The sequence below is a fragment of the Leucoraja erinacea genome, chromosome 33 (assembly GCF_028641065.1).
Source record: "Leucoraja erinacea ecotype New England chromosome 33, Leri_hhj_1, whole genome shotgun sequence".
NCBI classification, from domain to species: domain Eukaryota; kingdom Metazoa; phylum Chordata; class Chondrichthyes; order Rajiformes; family Rajidae; genus Leucoraja; species Leucoraja erinaceus.
Genome location: NC_073409.1, coordinates 12,910,872 through 12,934,552, shown reverse-complemented (window position 1 = coordinate 12,934,552; position 23,681 = coordinate 12,910,872). Strand labels below are relative to the sequence as shown.

The following is a 23,681-nucleotide window of genomic DNA, read 5'->3' as shown; positions in this document are numbered from 1 at the left end:
CACACAGTTGACTCCTAATGGTTCCCCGATTCCAACGTGCACAACTTTCACAGTTTTCCTGGGGAAGAATAGTGTAAAAGAGAATCGCAAATACAATTCACCAATGCATTACTATGAATGAGTGTTAATTATTGTAGCTGTTTCCTATTTAAACATTTAATTTTATTCTTGAATATGACATTCTATTCATGTAATTTTTAATATTAAAAAAAAAATTATGCCAGAGACACTAAGAAGCATTGAATCTCTTTAGGAAATTAAAAAGAAACTGCAGATGCTGGAGATCTAAAATAAAATCTGAAAATGCTGGAAACATTCAGTGAATCAGGCAGCATCTGCGGAGAGAGACACACAGAGTTAAGGGTTCAAGTCCCCGACCCTTTGTCAAATTGGTGCCCGTTTCTGATGAAGGGGTTTGGCCTGTGATCTCTTTCCACAGATCCACAGAGTTTACCCAGCTTTTCTACTAAATCTCTTTTATAGTCGATTCATCAAAGGGGGTGGGTTTTAAGCACGTTGAAAGAATGTCAGGAATGAGGCTTGTGATTAATCTGCTAGTAACCAGTTTATCTGCAGGACTCGCTCCAGGTAAGAACCTGCAGATGCTGCTGACCTCAGGCACCCTTTGACAAGAATCAAAGAGTCATACAGCATGGTACAGGCCACTCAGCCCACTGTGGCTATGCTAATCAGTGAGCACCCATCCACATTAATCCCATCTTCCTGCATTTGTAGACTTCTTTGCCAGAGTAATTCATGTCCAGACACCTCAAATGTTCAACTGGGACCCTAGTTTATTGCCTTTGGTTATTCCTTGGCCAACTTCATCAAGACAGGTTATTTAGTTAATCTAGTTATTACTTAGGATCTGGCTGGCCCCTACAGCACACCTTAAGACAATATAATCGCCCTTGACTGACCCGACATGAAAGCTTCTAAAGAAATGCAATTTCATTTTTTGTACCTGGTATCGAACACCACAAGAGGATGACCAGAACAATTGTCTTCATCGTTTTGTTCATCGATGCCACTATTCCCTGGCCAGTGAGCTGGTCCTGTTGCTCCTGTCACAGAAAATGGGGCGAGGCTGTAGTTCATGGGCTGGAGACAGGAAATAATGATAGTTATATTTTTCAAATGTATTTTATTTTAGTTTAGTTTAGAGATATACCACGGAAACAGGTCATTCTGCCTACTAGGTCCGTGCCAACCAGCGATCACCGTACACTAACACTATCCTACACACTCTAGGGACAATTTACAAGTATACCAAGCTAATTGGTCTACAAACCTGAACGTCTTTGGAGTGTGGGAGGAAACTGGAGCTCCCGGAGTAAACCCACACAGGTCAAGGGGAGAACGTACAAACTCCGCACAGCACCCATAGTCAAGATCGAACCCAGGTCTCTGGCGCTGAAAGGCAGCAACGCTACTGCTGAGCCACCGTGCAACCCGACAATTGTATTAGTTACAATTGTAAAACACATCTAAAAATGTAGTCAGCACTTGGATAATATTTTTCCAACTCTCTACCGCAGAAAAAGACATAAATGCGCATAACTCAATGCAGCTTTACTACACACATTCAATTGACCACATGTTATAATCTCTTGTTTGTGCAGAGAACTGGACTCGGTATCCAGGTGGGTCTGTAATCCAGTTCTATGAAAGGCTCAGCATAACCTACTGGCTTTTAGAGCTAACACCTCTCCTTATGAAAAGTTCAGGACCCACGAGCTGCGTGATTGGCGGTGGCATCGTGATGCAGCAGTTAATGCACGGGTCTCGCCGACGCAGTGACCCAGGTTCAGTCCTACCCTTTCTGCTGCCAGTATGGAGTTAATGCAGAGAATCGTGGAGGTCTCTCTGTCCTGACAAACGTCATGAAACCATTCCTCATTCTCATTAGCTCAGTTTATCCCAGCTGTGGTTTATGCATTCAAGCCCTGATAGAATTTCGGTGAATCAGTGCTGAGGGCTCCACATTATCGGGAGCTCTGCACTTCCGTCAAACAAATAAACCTCTAAGCTTTGTGTGGGTAAAATTCATGGGAAAATATAAGGTGTATTTTACGGAAATGCATTTTCCTCCCATTTCCAGGAATTTAAAATAATAAATATTGTTAAGATTTTTTTTACATTTAAATAGGTTTAAATAGTTATCTTAAAATTAAAGTTACTCACCCGCAATATACCGCTTCTGAGACATGTAGAGCAGAAGTGGCAACTGCTTCGAGAAGGAAGAGGACTATGTTTAACCTTGTGCCCCACTTGCTCCCGATCTGTCTGGAAGTGTGCAGTTTCCCTTCTTCCGCCACCCAGTCCCGTTCAACTCCTCAAATCCTCTTCCTTGTCTGGTAATTCTTTCCATCACCACGTGACTCCAAATTGTGGATCAAGTCCGACGGCAGGAAGAACAAACACATCCTTTTTAACTCGGACGTAGAGTGGACATTAGTGAAAATAAGCAACGATCAATGACTGGACATGAAGTAATTTTATACAGAGCCGTAATTCTAACCTCAGCTAATTAAACCCAGAAGTGAGCTGTAAAGATGGCCTGAATGAGTAGAGCCCGTTACAAAACGCAACATGTGAATAATACATAGACTTGCCGCTCACCTTCTCAATAGCCTCTCTTCCAGGTATAATGGGAAGGATCTCATATCAAACTGTAACCTAGTCAGTTTACAGGATGACTAAAACACAAAAGGAGCCAAATACCTGGTTCGTGCCAAATATGTGCCCCCTTATGTTAGATGTAGTTCAGTCTAAATGGAAAGTACTGCGAAGCGTGCAATAATTAGCTTGTGACATTTTGAAGGATGATTAACACACTATCCCAACACGCACTGTCTTGCGCTATTCTTCTTAATTATCTCACCTTCTAGTTGCAATTATTTAAATGTCATTCAATGTGTGTGAATGAGCACATATTAGCATGAATGACTGCAATTCTATCATCAGCGTGACTAACTGGCATTGCTAAGGGTAAACTGGAAGAGATAAGTGAAAACAAAGCTGGGTGTGGGAAGGATTTGTCATTTGTTTTTGAAATAGACAAAAGATAGGTTTTATAGGAAATTTCAGTGACTATACAGATGTACTGCAAGCTTTCTTGATTTCCTTATTTTGAGGAGAACATGTGTCAGCGTGCACAACTACTCACAGTGCCCTCCGTAATGTTTGGGACAGACCCATTATATATTTATTTGCCTCTGTACTCCACAATTTGAGATTTGTAATAGAAAAAAAAAAATCACATATTAAAATGCACATTGTCAGATTTTAATAAAGGCCAGTTTTATACATTTTGGTTTCACCATGTAGAAATTACAGCAATGTTTATACAATGTAATAATGTTTGGGGCACAGCAGTGTAATGTAAATGAGAGTAGTCATGTTTAGTATTTTGTTGCATATCCTTTGCATGCAATGACTGCTTGAAGTCTGTGATTCATGGACATCACCAGTTGCTGTGTGTCTTCTCTGGTGATGCTCTGCCAGGCTGTATTGCAGCCATATTTAGCTTATGCTTGTTTTGGGGGCTAGTCCCCTTCAGTTTTCTCTTCAGCATATAAAAGGCATGCTCAATTGGGTTCAGATCGGGTGATTGACTTGGCCACTCAAGAATTGATCATTTTTTAGCTTTGAAAAACTCCTTTGTTGCTTTAGTAGTAAGTTTGGAATCATTGTCTTGCTGTAGAATGAACCGCCGGCTAATGCGTTTTGGGACAATTGTTTGAACTTTGAGCAGATAGTGTCGTGGTTTAGAGACTTAAAGTTGGATAAGATGACACAGACACGGAGAATTCTTCAAGAACGAAAGCCTTTATTTGCAAACATCAGCTGGAACATTCAGAGATGACACCACCTGTCCGTTCTCTAATTGCTCTCCGATTCACAGAAACAAGCAGCTTTTATTTCACTCTTTCAGCCTTATCTCTGCTACACTATCTTTCATGCTGTATTCCTTTGCATCAATCTGTCTTTGATTCTAGTATTCGCTGTCTCGCCACCATTACGTCCGACCTTGGTTCAGTCTTATTCAGATTCAATTTTAATTGTCATTGTCAGTGTATTAAACTTTACATTTCCCGTCCATATCTCGTCCCTCACTCTACCAAGGCTTAAATAATGAAGTTGTGAGAATAAGTATATAAACTTTGCTGGTAAACTACTTCTGTGAGTGGGAGCTCAGTAATCTAAAGATAATGTGAATGAAAAGGGCCATGTCCTACAGGTGACAAAGGTGATTGATGAGGGTAGGGCAATGGATGTTATTTGCATGAACTTTGGTAAGGCATTTGATAAAGTCCCTCATGGTACGCTGATGCAGAAGATGCATGGGATCCACAGTGACTTAATGGTATGGATTCAGAACCGGCCTACCCATATCAGAGAGAAGTGGTGGAAGAGTGTTATTCTGGCCAGAGGTCCAGTGGTGTTTCGCAAGGATCAATGTTGAAACATCAGTGGTTTGTGATAGAGAAATGACTTGGACAAAAATATAGATGGAAAAAGAGACACAAAGTTCTGGCGTAATTCAGCAGGTCAGGCAGCATCTCGGGAGGACATGGGTTTGTAGATTAATTGGCCTCTGTAAAATTGCCCCTAATGTGTAGGCAGTGGGATAACATTGTACTAGTGTTGACGGGTGACGGAAGGCTGGGTGGACTAGGTGGGTCGAAGGCCCTGTTTCCATGCTGTATATCTATTACAATTTTAACATTATGTAAAAATGATTTTGAAGTTGAGTGTCTCTTCATGCCATTTAAGCTTTATAAACCCCAGGTTATCAGGTGACAGAAAAGAAACTACGTGAAATATTAAACAGTGATTTGTCACATTTGACATGTAATTCGATGAGTTGGGAGGATAGTTAAGTCACTGGTAATTAAAATGTTCCAACAATTTTGTGCCAATAGAAAACAAACAAATACATTTACACCTATTAAATTCTCCCGACCTGCACAGGAGATCGTGATGTGATGGAAAGGACTGACTCAAAGGGGTAAAGACTAAACTGTCCGAGAACTGTGTCCAATTGAAACGAGCCGATGATTCACAACTTGTGCTCAAGGTCTATCGGCAGCATGAAAGGATTGTTACTGGGAGATGGCTCTCTATAATTTGAGAATTTATGGAGTTCGATTTGATTCTATACACCACCCACTCATGGGCAAGAGTCCTACAGATTGAGAGCCATTGCCGACACTACGTTTGTGTGGGAACAAATAAACATTACATCAGAGTATTTGCTATGGGGTGTGCATTATCCAGCACATTCATGGATCCATTCAGCCCATTGGATCCATGCCTGCTGACAGACGGCAATTCTATTTGTCCCATTTTCCTTCTTCTTACCTCCCTGTAACCCTACTTATTCTTTCCACATTCTATTAATTCCCCTTAATTAAAAAAAAAAAAATGTACATTAAGATGTAATTTACCGTAACTAATTAACAATCAGCATGTCTTTGGGATGCAGGAAGTAAGCAAAGAAGTTGAAGAAAACCCATTGAGTAACAGGGAGAATGTGCAACCTCCACATAGCCAACTCCTGGGTTTATGGAGTAGTGAGAAGGTTACATTAACTGACGCCTGTTTGAAGACACAACAGGCATAATTGTCTCTGTGCAACTGCAAGATAAATCAAGGAGGAGCATCAACCACTGTACTTGGCCATTTTTGACCTCAATAACCTTTTCTGTTAATTGACAGATTAATACAATTAGTGATTGGGCATCCCTTGTGGTACAGAATTTCGGATTCTTCTTTCTTGGGATGGAAATAATCCCCATTTTCAATCCTAAATTACCTGTACCTACCCAGTATCCTTGGGATGCAACTGTTGATGGGTCTCACATAGGCTCATCAGTCACCTCACAATCCATTGTAAGGAGAGTTATCTTCAATCCCAAGGCTGATAATGGTTCATTTTATTCCACTAGATAGGCCTATGAAAGGAAATAGGTAACCAAAAACATACAACCACCAGAATCCCAACAGCACATTGAAATTACTTTATTACCCAAGTACATAGCTTTGTATGGCTCAATCAAGTTTCCTGAATTCCATCTTCATTGGAATTAAACTAAAAGATGTGCGTGTCTCTTGTATCATCAACACCCTCAGGACACCTCAAATCAATTTACAGCCAATCAAATACTTTTAAGGCAGTCAAAAAGAGTTAATTTAGAAAATACAGGAGCCAATTTGTGCAGAAACTGCTTTCAGTGTAGAATGAGAATGACTCGTTTAACAATTCTGACTACTGCCAGCAGGTTGGATGAAACCCCTCTTGTTCTTCTTCTTCAATATAGTGCATTGAAACCTTTAACATCCTTTCGAGACAGCAGACTTTGTCAGAGCCCCAACATTTATTTCTTGATACCTGAACACACAACATAACGGTTCATAGTTGTGTTACCCATTGAAACGAAGTGCTTTAAATCTCGAGGGAGTGAAGCCTTAAAGATAGGTAACAATCAAAATAAAATGAAAAACACAATGCAAGAAGCAAAAACATTTCATTAAAAAATTTATTGATTGTATATACTTTTCAATAGTAACAAAAGCAAACATTGCTCATCATGAGCATTGTTTGATTACTCCAATGTGAGATAATTGTTCAGAAAGCTATGAGGTTTGCCTATGGTCATTCAACCTTGATTGGTACAAGTTGCAGTCCACATCAATAGAGTTGATTGATCTTTTCTTATTCCAGATTTTATATTCACATTTTCCCATGTTACTACCAAAAATAAACTAGCACAAAGTCAATGATGCTAATTTCAGACTGTAGCAGTCTAACATTTATAGCCAATTTTACAGGTGCGGAAAGTTAAAGGAATATAAACTTGGTCAGATATGACTTTGGAGAAATGCAGAAAATGTTAAGATTCCAAAATGGAGACAGTGGCATTAGAATTAACCAATATACAAAAGGTAGAGAAACAATCCTTTCACAAGTTCCGGAGTGTCAAATAAAGGCAGTGCAATCTAAACAATGGGCTTCACTTTCAAGTTTACTTTAGACCTATATTAATATAAAGGTGTTGACCCTTCATGCGTTTCAATCCTCACATTATCTTGCCTAAGTACATGTAAGCCTGCAGGCTATCTCCATTGCCAGCTATCCTGGCAGTCCTGCTCTTTGACATGACAGAGACACCAGATGTTATTACATCAGGTCATTTATTAGTGTACATAATCTTCACTATCAATTTTTCAAATTGAGATACCCGCATACCTTCTCACTTCCATCCACCACCTAGACCCTGATCTCCTCTATGCTGATGAAACAATTCCTCATCTCTATGGGCACCTTCTCCTAATCAAATATTGGGAGAGCTTTGAATAGAGAACATTGAGAGGAGACTTGAGATAATGATGGTTCCAAACAGTATAAATAACGAGAAGCTGTTCCCATTAGAAGGTAAGGATTACTGGGAAAATGCTCGGGAAGTATCTTTTTAAAAGATCAAGTGAGCTTCTGGGTTGGAACTTACTGCTTGTATTGATTGTTAAAAACAGGTTTTTGAGAGGGAAGTGGAAGCTCATGATATAACGCTGTTTGCAGGCCTGCAGGATAAGAAAAGGTGAATGGCTCTGTGCAGCATGGACCTGAGGGTAGAATGGCCTCCTCCTATCCCCTAACAAATATGTGAGCTGAGATTTTCTGCCGAATGTTCACCCCGGTTCATTTACAGCATGCAGGTTTCTTAACTGTTTGGAGGGGGAGAGGGGGGGGGTGGGGGGCAGGAGGGGAAGGCACCTACCAATCCTTTTGAAGAGCGTCTGTGAAGCTGTGGTGACAGGCCGCAGCCCAAGGTCAAGAACTCATTCTGCTAATGTTATAACAATCACAAAATGCTGAACAGCTTGGGGTAATTTTCTCATGGAAACGAAGGCTGAAGGATGGTCACAAAATGCTTCAAAAAAACGTATTCAGACGTTTCCACACAAAAATCAAGCTCCCAGAAATATAAACTAACAAATGAATTCACGTCATACTTATTTGCCGAGACAGTGGTGGGAATGTGGAAACCAATCCCCCAGGGAGTGGTTGCGGTAATGGCAGTTTAAGGGGGAACCGAGTAGAAAGGAACATTGATAGGCTCTGATGAAGTGGGTTGGGAGAATATTAGCATGAGTTTGCCAGCAGAGCCAGTTTCAAAACTGCACATTCTCTGTAATTCAAACAGAACATTTTTTCAATGTCCAGGGACTCCACCTGGCTTGTATGATTACCATGTCAGGTAATATGATGGCAGAGGATCAATATTCAGAGACAGGAGAAGATCCAGTGTGAAAATGATAGACAGGGTGCTTTCATGTGCAGCCTACATGATTCATTTCATGACAATATGTAAACCAGCAAGTTGAAGTCTGATTTCAGCAGGATCCAAGTACAATCCAAACACTTGCATGAACACAGAGAAGACCTGATACCTCTGCCAGGTGGTCATTAAGCAGAGCAGAGCATCAAATGGTTGAACACTGACAGTAGTGGAATTAATCACAGCCCTCAAAAAAATCCAGATGCATCCAATTCTAGTTGAAGTTGGTGGCTGGTGGGGAGTAGAGACGGAGTGCACTGTGACACTGCTGGCAGCAGAATAGCCGCGGTTTCATCCTGACCTCGGGTGCTGCCTGTGTGGAATTTATGTTCTCCCTGTGCTGTGTACGTTTTTCTGGGTGTTCTAGTTTCCTCTCACATCCTAAGGACTTGCAAGTTGGTAGGTTAGTTGACCACTGTAAATTTTCCACAGTGAGTAAGTAGAATATGATGGGAACTGATAAGAATGTGGGGAGAATAAAAATGGGATGAATGTAGGGTCAGTGTAAATGGATGGTTGAAGGGCACCATAGATGGTGGGGTGATATTTCCATATTGTTTCTCTCTATGACTCTACTTTGACCATTTCATCAACTGATGAGGGAGGGCAAAATTGAAGCATTGCAATGACTTCTACCACCACCAGCCCTGATCAGCTAAATTGACAGTGAACAAGATCACACTATGAGATGTGCTATCTGATTTAGCTGCAAACTAAATACAGTTGGCACTACAACTGGAACACAGATCCACTAGAACAAGTAGCTGCCAGTAAGTACCTCGAGTTTTTGTTCCTGTTTGATGAGATCATGGACAATCAGTGACAAAACCCCATAAACCCACATTTGGACACTGTGCTCTATTACCTTTGGTGAACAGAATTCTTAGCCTCAATTTATGAATTAATAAATGAAGAAAAGCAACTGCCATTTTAAAATGTATAGAAATATTTCCTAACTTCAACCTTGAGAGGCCTGGACCTATTTTTTTAGACGTCTCACAAGTCCTAGTTTCCTACCAGTTACCCTTAACATCCTAAAAAACTTTGTTCAAATAACCCCAGCCTTCTGAATTCTCGGGCATGTAAAGATTGAGAGAGAATTGAAGAAGTTGCCCATATAACAATATTATCTATATTTTTGAGAATTGCTTCTACTGAAAACAGAACCTCTTTAAAAAAAAGTGAGAAGAATGTACAGGAGGCACATTCACTGTTCTCTCCTGATGAAAATAAGGTTTTTATCTTGTGTTGACTCCTTGCTTTAACCCAAATATAAATATCATTATAATCTTACTGCTTTTGGTAAATTAAGGCATCAAGTGCAAAACACAGTTGGAGCATTTTTTTTTGTTACAGAAAAGCTGAGGCGGTGATCATTAATCTTTTGAAAGAAAATCAAATTATTTTGACAGAGGAAGATACAGGCTGATGACGAGAGGGCCTAAGTAGAGGGATTAGGTTTGGATTACTTGACGCAGAATTTGCAACATTTCAAAATGTTTGTAACATTTGTAAAAGTAATGTACTGTACATTTTTTATTTCAATAAAGACAAAATGACAAACAGCATAAAGAAAGATGCCCAGATGCCCTACGGTATTTAAATACATCTCAAAGGTTATCATTAAAGTGAATCTGTAGTAAATAGATTCCTGCAAGCAAAATACCTTTCTTTAAATACAAAATCAGTATTTCTCTGAAATGCAAACGCTTTTCAAATTATTTTCTGCAGAAAAACCTGCCATGATTAAAATATTTAATGGATAAAAGGGTTTTTCTTCCTCCCCACAAAAAACAGGCTTATTTCTACATGCTAGATTTTAACATTTCAGTGTCACAATGTGCTAACTACATACACAATAGATAATAGTAAGAAAAACGCTCAACCTGATGAAAAGTTAAAATCTTCATTAATACACTGAAAAAGTAGACATAACTCATGCCTTTCATAAAATCAAAAATACAAAAATTAAACCGCTTTCTTTAAAAAGATTTCTCCTTACTTTAAGGATTTTTTTTAAATGAAGCTGCATGTAGTTTTGTACAAGAAAGTTTTGTACAAGTAAATTGGTAATATACATAAAAAAATTTAACTGCCATCCTCATTCATGTGCTGCTCACCTTTGCTACCACACACCTCGTCCTGAACAATCTTCTACAGTTCTAAGGAAATGCACCTAGCTCCTCTCCGTAATAAAAAGTGCTGCTTTTTTCCAGTTTCCTTAGAAAATGAGTCCATGGCGATGCCTGTGGCTTATTAATGCAGTCTAGAGGCAATTCATGCAATGCTCCTTCGAGTAAACAATACCGTGGAAAAAGTAAGCCAGGGGTAGGATTGGGAGAGAGGAGACAATTTTTTTTAAAAACGGGAATAACAATCTGATTTACTTTTGGGAAGAATGGCAACAAGAGGGAGAGAAAGGGGAGAGAGCAGTCAGAACAGTCTCTGTTTGGCTCACACTGCCATCTTCCTGCCACCACTGATCATGCTTCCACCACATTTATCCAAATGATGGCAGGTGAAGTATTGTGACAGTGGATATAAAAAGCTGATTAGACATTGAGTCCTGCACCTGTTAGATTTGATCACCTGCAATAATTTCCCCCCTACTTCTTTCCAGCCCATTTCCCATTCTTCCCTCTGCCTCGTCCAGGTGAAGACTGTACAATTTATGAATTTAAAATTAAGTTTGTAAAGTTAGAATATCTGTATCATGTCTCTCCCTTTGTACGCTCACCCTTTCTCTTAACAGATCACAGCTACTGTGGGTGAAAATTTCTGTTCTTTAATTAATATAAATAAACGTATGTTACGAAAATGATTTATTTTGACTAACCTATAGATTTATCATTTTATTTTAACAAATATACATTACTTCACAGCCTGTCAAAGCAGGAAGGTGGTGATTCAAATTAGATATGATTCTTTCTTGTTTGGGAATTGGAGGTGGTCATGGAGGCGGGAGGCATTCTACATTACATTATAGTTAAAAGGAATGCTTTTATAATTGGATATTATTTCATATACTAGGAAAACATAAAAGCCTAAAACCTGAACCATAATTTTTTTGTATCTTTTATAATATACTGGCCATTCCTGTTGAAATGAGACCTGCACTTTAAAAAGTGGGTAAAGATCACTTTAAAAAGCACCACCCAGAGGAAATATAGAGTCAGCATTCTCCTCCTATGTAAACCTGTGATAATACAAGTTAAGCAAAATGCTGGTGGCAAAAACAGAAATACATTTAACAGAAGTACTAACGGTGTTAGTTTTGTGTCACAAAGGAAAGTGCCAACTATTGATAGCTGATACAGTCAAAGTCTCATCAACATGTATTGCAACAGACCACAGCATTTCACACTTGTTACCAGCAAACTGTCTTTAGAAGCACATTAAACAGGACAACAGAATATCTATTGCGTGCTGTACATGTGCTATCGGGATCTGCACGTTCAGATTTTTTAACTGCATATACCGTTTCTTATTTTGTTTTGTTTTTAAACCCTGCAATATCCTTTCCTGTTCCAAACCATCTTAAATCTTTGAGACCGAGTTCACTCCCTGCAACCCCTTGGTTAATTGTGGGTGTCCAAGACAAGAAAAGCAAGACGAGGTACAAAAATGCAAATTTCAACAGTAATGGCAATGTCTTGTAGTCCAAAGGGTCCTGCTTTTGATTTCTCCGCCCCCTTCAGAGATGGTGTTGGCCACATGTTCTTAATCCGGAGGGAGCAAATCATGCAAACGAAATTTCTCTCTGATGTGGGGTCGAACATCTTCATTCTGAGAGAGAAGTATATTAGAAAAGTGAGCTCAATTTAAATTTGGTTCTGATGGTTCATTAGCACCCAGTGAAATCTCCAGTGGTGTTACCACAGTGTGTGTCGGGAAGCAGTTTGTGCAATTTTCTTCAAAGTGCGTTCAAGCTGTTTTAAGCACAGATATGAATATCTATAGAAGCGCTATCCATTGATCAAACTGTGCAGCTGAGGGAATGACTCTGTGATGTTCAAATAAGCACATCTGGTATAATAAGTAAATTTAACATCTTATTTCTATATATAAGACTTGCCAAATGCCTGGACTTAAATACATTTAATAGTAATTCTTTTTCTCTATTTTATATAGAAGCATAGAAACTTGGTGCACGAGTAGGCCATTCGGCCCTTTGAGCCAGCACAGTAATTCAATATGATCATGGCTGATCATCCAAAATCAGTACCCCGTTCCTGCTTTTCCCCCATATCCCTTGATTCCTTTAACCCTAAGAGCTAAACCTAACTCTCACTTGCAAACATCCAGCGAATTTGCCTCCACTGCCTTCTGTGGCAGAGAATTCCACAGATTCACAACTCTCTGGGTGAAAAGGTTTTTCCTCATCTCAGTCCTAAATGGCCTACCCCTTATTCTTAAACTGTGACCCCTGGTTCTGGACTCCCCCAACATCGGGAACATTGTTCCTGCATCTAGACTGTCCAATCCTTTAAGAATTTTATATGTTTCTATAAGATCCCCTCTCATCCAGTGAATTCAAGCCCAGTCGACCCATTCTTTCATCATATGTCCCACCAACCCGGGAATGCACTCCCTCAATGGCAAATATGTCCTTCCTCAAATTATGAGACCAAAATTGCACACAATACTCCAGGTGCGGTCTCACCAGGGCCTTGTACAACTGGGGTAGGACCTCCTTGCTCCTACACTCAAATCATCTTGCAATGAAGGCCAACATACCATTAGCTTTCTTCACTGCCTGCTGTACCTGCATGCTTACTTTCAGTGACTGATGTACAAGCACACGCAGGTCTTAATCTGTCCTAATCTGACACCATTCAGGATAATAATCTGCCTTCCTGTTCTTGCCACCAAAGTGGATAACCTCACATTTATCCACATTATACTGCATCTGCCCACTCACCCAACCTATCCCTCACCCTGTAGCCTCGTATCATCCTCCTCGCAGCTCACACTGCCACCTAGCTTTGTGACGTCAGCAAACTTGGAGATGCTACATTTAAATTCCTATATATATATATATAGTAAATTGCTGAGGTCCCAGCATTGAGCCTTGCGGTATCCCACTAGTCACTGCCTGCTATTCTGAAAAGGACCAGTTAATTCCTATTCTTTGCTTCCTGTCTGCCAACCAGTTCTCTATCTATGTCAGTACCCCTACCCCCCCCCCCCCCCCCCATACCATGTGCTCTAATTTTGCACGCTCAGCTCTTGTGTGGGACCTTGTCAAAGGCTTTTTGAAAGTCCAGATACACCACATCCAATGGCTCTCCCTTACCAATTCGCCTTGTTACATCCTTATAAAACTACAGATATATTATTTGCCTGCCTGAAAGCTACATTAATTCCAGAGCTGCCCTCAGATATCCCAACATGCAATTTCTCCCAGGGGTGACCAGATATAAATTATGAATGGTGATTATGGAAATATCCTTGTCATTCATTATAAGTGCTCAATTACCAGCCATCTTAGATCAGTTAGTTAGAAAAATCAGGCAATAAATGGGGAACCTTCCCACAAGAACCTGGAGGAACTACTCTTTAATACACTATTTAATAAAAGCCATTATAACTTACCAGCTCTACTAGTTTCTCTAGAAACGGAATCAGTTTCAAAAGCTCCATGTCATTCTTATCCATGAACCAGCTTTCAATTGGAATTCCATTGGATAGCTGATAGAAAAGGATTGAAGGTATATTTTACAATGGCATAAACAAAGCTACAGCAAAAGCTGCTGTATCACACTTTCCTATGTTCTCACCAAGTAAACTTCAAATTGGGGAAGTCAGGGAGTATACCCATGCCCATATAAACAATCACAACATTAAATACCAAAATCCAGTAAATACTGAAGTGACATTAGTTTAAGGATACTCTATTCAATTTTCCTCCATGTAACATCTTTCCTAAATTAGGAAGACCACCCGACGTAACACTAAGAGCAAATACAAATGGCCCAGTTTCCTTTTCTCGCAGATACTGATCACACAAAATATCGGGAAAAAATTAGGCCTTTGGCCAAAATGGTCATTAGAGTCATAGAGTGACACAACGAGGAAACAGGCCCTTCAGCCCAACTTGCACACACCGGCCACCATGTCCCAGCTACACGAGCCCCACCTGTCAGCATTTGGTCCATATCCCTCCAAACCTGTCCTATCCATGTACCTGTCTAACTGCTTCTTAAATGCTTGGCTAATCCCAGCCTCAACTACTTCCTCTGGCAGCTTGTTCCATATACCCACCACCCTTGGTGTGAAAAAGTTACCCTCAGATTCCCATTAAATCTCTTCCCCTTCATCTTAAACCTATGTCCTCTGATCCTCAATTCACCTAGTCTGGGCAAGAGACACTGTGCATCTACCTGATCTATTCCTCTCATGATCTTATACACCTCTATAAGATCACCCCTCATCTTCTTACTCCAAGGAATAGAGTCTCAGCCTACTCAACCTCTGCTTATAGCTCAGACCCTCTAGTCCTGGCAACATCCTTGTAAATCTTCTCTGTACCCTTTCCAGCTTGACAACATGTCAAGTCAATGTTATATTCCACCAAGCTTCCTCATAATTCACTTTATCTAAACCCTTGAGAACATCCCCCATTGTTACTGTTTCCCCAATCACAGACCTAATTTCTTCTGGAGATCTTTCTTCCCTGTACAGTCTTCAACATCATAGTCCCAACCACGCATAGCCCAATTCTTTCTTCTTCAAGATCAACAAGCAGGATGATCCTGGTAGACTCATTGATTTAGTCGCCTGTTTAGTCTTACAGAACTTATTCCTTTCAGTTATTTAGAACTTATTCCTTTTACTTATTCCTTTCAATTCTTTCTCCTTATTTCTCCTTATTAGTATTTTTTGATTTATTTCAATATCACCTCAGATACCATCTACTTTGGCTTTTCAGTTTTCAAGTCTCCAATGGATTATTTTCACCAGATATCAATTTTCTCTATCCCACTTCCTTTGCTTTTTCTACAAACACAGTGAGGCCCAAAGTGGCTGAACTTGTTCTGACATTGAACAACTTCTCCTTTAACACCACTTACTTCTGAGAACCTGCATGGGTTTGAGCTATATCTGTCTCTTTTTGTGGGATTTGTGGACCAGTCCTTAATTTATCCCTTTTCAATCTCTCTCTCTCTCGCTTTCTCTAGCACACTGATGACTGTACAGGTAGCTTTAGGCTCTCAATCAGAACACCAGTTTCATCATCTTTGTTGCAATTTTCACCTTATCATTTTCAGATGATCCACATACATGACTTTTTTGTTCTAGTTCCTGATTTTTCTATCGTCATCTCAGAAAATGGGTTCTCAGAGCACTCAATATCAATTGCATGCTCAGACTCCTAATATCTTCGCTAAATCTCCTCACATTCTGCTTCTCTTAAGGACTCAGTTCAATTCTCCCAATTTCTCAAGATCCATATCTATTCGGAATGCAACATCTTCCATATATGTACTCTGCAAGGATCATCCCTTTTCCCTAACTGTTCCTTCCTCTGTGTCATAGGTGACAAAGCGTTCAATTACAACTGATATATTTTCTGCAATTCTCATAAATTCATAAATCCTAGGAGCGGAATTCGGCCATTCGGCCTATTGAGTTTGCTCCGCCCTTCAATCACGGCCGATCTATCTTTCCCTCTCAACCCCATTCTCATGTCTTCTCCCCATAACCTTTGACACCCTTATATAAATAACAAGAATCCCAAGGCATAAAATTACTTGGGATTCTGTTTAATATTCCCTGCTTGAGTTCTTTCCTGTTTTCTTTGTAATCCTCAATGGCTCTGCCTGATTTCTTAAAACTTAGATGCTTCTTTTGTTTGGACCAAATTTACAACCCCTCTCAACAACAAAGGTTCCATTACCTTGCCATCTTTGTCCCTCCTCCTTAATGAAAAATGTTGGTCTCTGATAAGCTGCCCATTAAACAACTCCCACATGTCAGGTGTGAATTTACCCAATAACTGCTGCTCCCAATTTACTCTCCCAAGCTCCTGTTTTATAATGTTATAATTTACCCTGTCTCAATTTAGTGCTTTCCCTCAGATTCCAGATGATTCCTCATTATTATCCCACACCAGTCACTTGATCAGGATCATTTCCCAATATAAGGTCCAATATGATCCCTCGTCTAGTTGAATGATCCAAATACTGTTTCCGGAAACCTTCTTGGATATCCCTCTCACATTCTTGCGCTAAGGAAATACTAGTCAAAGTTGAGGAAGTTAAAAAAAGATTAGCCATGCAGATACCCCTGCTGTTTTTACATTTTTCTACATATCCATTCAGAGGAATATATTTCCCTCTGAATAGATTTTATGAAAGGCCATCAATATACGTTAATTGCCATTTTCTCACTCCATAGACATTGCCCGACTTGCTGAGTAGTTGCAGCATGCTCGGCTTTGTTTCAAATTTTCAGCATTTGCAAAGGTTTGTACCTTACAGATCCAATGTTTTGTATTCTTCTGTTTTCATTTGTCTTCTATTTACAGACCTTCCAGACAGATCAGCTGTAAAGTACAGGCTTCCAACACTCTCTCAAGCAATACCACCACCACTTGATTTTCTTCTTGTTCTTTTCCATTGATAGTCCATCAGGATCAAGGATGACTTGTTTTCACTGCAGTTCTGTGGCTGATGGGTCAAATGTAAGAAGCAAGAGGAGCTTAAACTTGAGAGTCACCACTTATGAACAGGTGCCATGTTGGATAGGTTGGTAGAAGGTGATACACTTGCAGGATACTCAGCATCTGACCTTCCCTTGTGGCCATAGTGTTTATGTGGTTGATCCCACAGAGATTTGCTCAATGGTAATCTCTGGGATAACAATGGAGGGAACTCAGCAATGGTAATGCCTCTGAAGTGGTAAGATTCTCTATTGCTGGTGATGGACATTGACTGGCACATTTATTACTTGCCCATGAGCCCATGCCCAAATGTCATCTCAGTCTTGCTGCAAGAAATGCTTCATTGGCTGTAGAATTGTGAATAGAATTGAAGATAGACCATGAATGAGCAGCCCAACATCTGACCATAGGATGGAAGGAAGGTCATTGATGAAGCAGCAGAAGGTGTTTGAGCCCAGGACATTGTCCCGAGAAGCTCCTGCAGTGAAATCCTGGGATTGGGCCGATTTTCCACCAATAACCACAACAATCTTCCTTTGTGCAAGATATAACACAAGCCATTGAAGTGTTTTTCCTTTGATGCCCATTCACTTCTGCTTTATCAGTGCATCTTCATGCAACTCTTGGACAGTGCTTGATTTTAAGGGCATTTTCTCTCACACAAGATCTGTATTTCAGCTCTTTGCACCATGTTTGCGAAGAGATCTGGAACTGAATGATCCTGTGACCATTTAATGGGTATCTCTAAGCAGGTTATTGGTGAGTTGGCAATGTTGCCCATGGTATCATCGACGTGCTGATGACAGAGGTTGGCAGTAGTGAGTAAGATTGGAATTGTCTTTCTTTTTGTCGAAAGACCTGCCTGGACAAATTTCCGGGTAGATTCGTATTGTAACTGTTTTGGAACAACTGTTTACAGTTTCAGATAGTTCTGTAGTAAAGCTATTCAGTGCTCTAGCTGGTATGTTGTCTGGTCCAGTAGGCTTTTCTGTATCTAGTATTCTCAGCTGATCTTTGATATCACATGGAACGAACTGAAGTAGCTGGACAAGTAGCTGAAGTAGCTGCGCACCTCAGGAGTAAAGTAAAATGGCACTTCTCGATGAACATGTTTACAAAAGTTTCTGGTTCCTCTTTGGCAATCACATGCTGTGCCCTGTCATCGTTGAAGATGGGATATATTCTTGAAAGCCCCTTCTTCCAAAAGATGTTCACCACCATTCACCCATCCTGGTCTCAGCAGAGTACAGATGGGCAGGTTTCACTGCTGCCCAGTGGACCATAAGTATTGAGCCAAATGTGAGGTCTTGATCTTTGGCCACAAATTACTAAAAGCTGTGCTGGTGCACTGAAGACAATGGTAAATTTCTTCATCAATGCACGGTGGCTGCGGAGATATGGGAAACAGTCCATGTTTTTTGGAGTTTTGTGTCGACCTTTGCGTCGCACTTCATCTGGGTACTGAAGCTTGAGAACTCGATTTTGGTGAGCTTGTTTCTAGAGTGGATGAAATGTAGGTTGCTTAGCTCCACTGGAAGTGAGGAGCATCATTGTGACAAGAAAGTCTGAGAAAAAAGTGCTGGGCCAAAGATGTTTGAACGTGTGATCTTAACCAAGGGATCTACATTAGATCCAGTCCCAGGGCAGACTGGTGTCTTGGTCGCTAATCTGTAACTCTGTAGCCCCTACTCCCTCTCTGTAAGTCAAAACACGTTTCATTTAGCTTTCCTTGGGGCCTTTGAAAGACTGTCTACCTGAGATGTAAACCCTATCTCTTTCTTTACAGACCTGCTGAGAAATGTCAATATTTTATGATTTTATACCATATCCCCTTATTCTTTTCCCCACAACGTGTTTATACAGCTTCCACTGAAATGCATCTCCGTTATTCACCTCAACTATTCCCTGTGGAAATGAGCTGCATGTTATTTATTCTTTGAATAAATACATTTCAATTCCCCTTTGAATTTATGAATAACTCAGATCTGGCCACTATTACTGGTCCTGCCTGCAAGTTGAAATATATTTGCTATGTTTATCTTATAACTCCATAACTCTGAACACCTTTATAAGTTCATCCTTTAAATGTTCTTCCCATTGGGGGTTAGGTTAGACCTGGAATAGATATTTTACAACACTGATGACTTAAAGGTGATAATTTCATAAGCACAGTTGAGTGGTGTTTTATTTTATTTTTCAATAAACACAATAACTGGCCCATGAATGTTAATTGGAAATATGGCTACATAATTTGTATCTCTAAACTAAACTAAAAAAACTGAATTAAGCAAGCAAAATGATGCCCCAAAACTAATTTGGGAAAATGCAAATAAACATGAAACAATTATTATTATCCATAAACTAACACTTAAAATAATACATTTTGGTGGCAGTCAAAGTCATCTTCAGCATGTAAATGGCTATTTTCCTTTTTCTATTGTATTCAAGATAAGAAATATTTGGGGGTATTCTCTTTACTCCAGTCTTTCTTCCTCCATTTTTACATATCTTCTGTAGGTTAAGGAAAGTGCTTTTATTTCTAATTAGAGATACTGCATGCAAATAGGTTCACAGCAGCCTAATAGATTCCTTGTATATAACTTGTATATAACTTCAAGTAGCCCCGGCATTCCCCCTCTCTCTATCCCTCCCACACCAAGTCGCACTAGCTTTTGGTTTCAGCTAACAAACATCTACGATGGCCTGTTTCCTTTATCATTCCTTCACCTAATCAGCCAGCCCGGTATTGTTCAGTCAATTACATTGATCTGAAATCACATATAATACAAGCAGAGCAAGGATAGACAATTTTTTCCCCCAAGATACATTAATGAATCAGATGGGATTTTATGATAATCTAATAACAATCTAATATTCTTTCTTATATTTGTTTACTCCAGATTAACTGAAATCAGCTCCCGTGATGAGATTTTGATTCAAACATTTGGATTAATCCGTCCCGCCCAACATAATCTTTAAACTATGCACATAACCCCAACTACATTCTATTTCCATTCTATTGAGGCGATCATTTGATTTATGCTGCAAGCAAATGCATTTTGATTTAATTTCCATCAAGCAAAACCAAAAACAGCACAATACTAAACTCTCTGGCTCTTCTCTTATCCTTGTACTCCATTGGATAATTCCTGAACTAACCTGGTATGCAAAGGCTTGCGGAGAGTTGTCAATAATGATTGTTTTTGAAAGATCCCTTCCGAGGATATTCAAATCTTTTATGTAATTTCCCTGCACACACACACAATGCTCGCGGAATAGCCTGTGCCTAGATGGAAAAAAAACATTGCACAATAACAAAACTAGCATGAAAATGCAGGCTGGATTAGATTTGAAACATTTTAATTTAAAAGATCTAAATTAAAAAAAAATTTAAATCTTGAATGAACTGGTATTTTAAAAAGGAACACAAAATTGAATGTCCAAGGTATGGAGTGTTGCAAGTATATTGGCAGTTACAAGCCAATTACAAAAAATCAAATACACCATAAACTTAAATGTATGTTAAGAAAAAATCAATATTAGTAATATAGCATCAGCTCTTAAAACACAAAATATTTTGTGTGCAAGAAATTGTATATGATCACAGAATCCAGGTGATAATATATAAAATAGTACCAATAGATTGCACCACACACAGGATCAGAAAATACAGTACTGAAACAGGCAAGATTGCATAAGAAATTTTCCATTAGAATCATATTACAATTTTATTCTCTGGCTTAGACGTACATAAACCTGGGACACAAAGTGTGGAAAAGACACTGTAATTCATGATAGCCGTTGGTGTCAGCATTCTCACATTTGAAAGATTATGGATTAAGATCCTTTGTGAGCACTTTTTTTTAGTGGTGAATGCACAGGGTGTTGCAATGGAGACATTAAATTGAAACACTTTCTACCTGTGGATTTCAAAGATCCATTGACATTTTTCAAAGGACGTTCTTCCAGCCCTTCAAGCAACATCTACCACCTTAAATATTATCAGATGAAATAAACTTTGAAATTCCAATGTATCAATTTTGCTCTACACAAATCTGTTGTTACATAATTAATGGGCTAAAAGGCTCCTCACGGTTTGGGGTGGTGAAACGCAGTAAATGTACACAATCTTTCTTTCTGTACATTCAAATGCAATATAATTTTAAAATCTAAAAATGGGGTGGGGGAAGCATAACAGGGCCAACTATTTTTTCCAAATGGAAGGACAGGTGGAAGTGGACATTTTATCCTACATGATCCTCTATACCAGCCGGCAGGCAACAGAATGAGACCCGGTCATGCAGCAGAGTGATCATGTAACTCCACTGGCAACCCAGAGACCTGGACTAAAGATGCAGAGACACAAATTCAAATCCTACAAAAGGATAATCTAATTCAGTTAATTAAATAAAAAATAAATGAAATGATAGGATTGTCTTTAAAAATCCATTCTCTTTAATTTGCTTGTTTGTGTCTGCAGCAATTCTCAACTGCCTCTTGAAATGGATTAGTAAAAGGGACATTTTGGGATAGACTACGAATTCTGGCCTTATCAGTGATGTCCACATCTTTGAATAAAGTAACTGCGAGAGGTCAAGGGCAGGAACACATATTGGCTCACATTGCTTTCACTCTTTCTCAATTAGAGCATGACCATTGCATAGAACCTCAATTAGAGCATGACCATTGCATGGAACTTACCTGACTAGCTGCTTCTTAGGATCCAGAATATTCAGCAATTTATCTGCATAGACTTTCTTGGAGGCAGTGAACAGAATAATCTGCAGATAAATTAGGGAAAGATTAAACAAGCGTTAATGTACAATTTTCCATAATCTAAGCAGTTGGTATCTAATGCTTCAATGATGCACAAAATACGCTTTAGGATTAATACAGATCTTTCCACCAACTGGATTCAACAAATTCAAATTTTGCTGCTGCTATTTTGATTTACATCTCATCAGGAGCCTCTTTCAATTGTCACATTGCCAACTTTCACCTTGCATTAGCGCCCCGTTTGCCGTTCCTATCTTCCAACCCAAGCGCCCCTTCATATCAGGGATAAAGCTCACTTCATATTTCCAATTATGATGAGACTTTCATGGTTCTGAAACCCTTTTCTGCAGTTAGTGCATCACCCACAGAGCATTTCTATCATGTTCCTTAAAATACAGGCACCTTTTGTTCTTAAAACTAGAACTTCCAATTGTATTTCTTGGGTCAGGATAATACCAAGCAAACATCAAATCACATCTACCGCACATGCAACATCTTAAATGGCTGCTTCAAAGCGAACAATAACCAACTTTGAACAAACCAAATGTAGATGGGAGGAGAAAGAATTGAGCTCTAATGTGTCTGCTTTGCATGATTAAAACATACATTCTGCTGGAAATACTTTGCTCAGTTTTATAGTGCAACATTTGTAGCTAAGCTTGAAAATTAAGAAAAGCTGTTGTCAGAATGTTTTGAGGTGATATTAAATTAAATCCAGCTGTTCACAACTGTACAAATCTACGTTCAAACTCACCTCGTAAATTTGGGACATTCTTTCCAGGAATTCACGGAAGTAAGGTCTCAACCGTACGTAAACCTGGGACACAAAGTGTGGAAAAGACACTGCAATTTATAAAATCACAAGGAAATACATGCCAAGTTCCAAAGGAACATGAGGAATATAGGTACCAATTAAATCATTTTTAGAAAGTTCTCAAGAATATTTTGATGCAGGATGAGGGATGCAAGGGAAAGAGAATGAAGCAAGAGGTATTTAACTCAATTATTTTACTTTAAAATAATTTTGGAAAATAATTTACTGGAAACAGAACCTTGTGTACAGAAGCAGTTAGACTCTCAACAGCAGCTGTTTGTTAAAAAGGGGAGCTGACAACGGACCTGTTAAGTTTCTCGTATTCCTTGTTTATATTTCAGTTTTTCCAACAGCTTAATTTAAAAAAGAAACATTTATAGACATTTTCTTCCCTCCTCTCAGACCTCTCTATATTACCTGAAACAATGACTTATTTGGATCTATGTTATCATTATTTATGTGAAACCTCTTCAGAATCTTCACAGCACGTCCCAAAGGCTGGCTGGCAATATATGGTACTGGTATTGGTTTATTAATGTAATGTGTAACGAGATACAGTGGAAAACATTGTTTTGCACATGCTACCCTGCCAAACATACCTTAGATGAGCACAATCATATCACACATGATTGCAATAGGTAGTGCAAAAGGAGAAAAGAAAGCAAGTACAGAATATTGTGTTACAGCTACGGAGAAAGTGCAGATTTAAAAAGTGCAAGGGCTGCAACAAAGTAGATCGGGATTACATCTTTAGCATTTGAAAGATATGTTCAGGTCCATCCAATGAAATGAATTATCTGTCCCGAGATGCTTGACAAGAATTTTCAGACAGTTTTGCAGTCGAAATGTGATCATAAAGAATGAAGTGTGGTCCAGTATTTCCCAAAATTCATGACAAGGTAGTCTTACCTGGTAAATCACGTCCTGGAAAAGGACAGGAAAAGTAAGTGCTGCATCATCCAGTTCATTGAGACTGCAGTGCACCAAGGTCTCATCCTGCCAAGATAAAAGATTTCCAAGTATCACAAAACACCAGTAAGGGAATGCAAAAATTGAACTGACATTTTAACAAATAGCAAGC

The 23,681-nt window shown here is 39.3% G+C and overlaps 1 protein-coding gene across 1 annotated transcript in view; it reads right to left on the bottom strand.

Moving 5' to 3' along the window:
- Positions 1 to 9,868: 9,868 nt before the first annotated feature.
- LOC129712501 (CTD small phosphatase-like protein 2) overlaps positions 9,869 to 23,681 on the bottom strand; it is a 54,462-nt gene continuing 40,649 nt past the window's right edge. Inside the window, exons 10-15 of the mRNA XM_055660966.1 lie at positions 23,510 to 23,596; positions 22,541 to 22,603; positions 21,712 to 21,791; positions 20,170 to 20,296; positions 13,941 to 14,036; positions 9,869 to 12,131 (exon numbers count right to left, since the gene is read on the bottom strand). Coding sequence (XP_055516941.1) covers positions 12,066 to 12,131; positions 13,941 to 14,036; positions 20,170 to 20,296; positions 21,712 to 21,791; positions 22,541 to 22,603; positions 23,510 to 23,596 — 519 coding nt within the window. The 3' untranslated portion in view covers positions 9,869 to 12,065. The remainder of the gene's footprint in view (positions 12,132 to 13,940; positions 14,037 to 20,169; positions 20,297 to 21,711; positions 21,792 to 22,540; positions 22,604 to 23,509; positions 23,597 to 23,681) is intronic.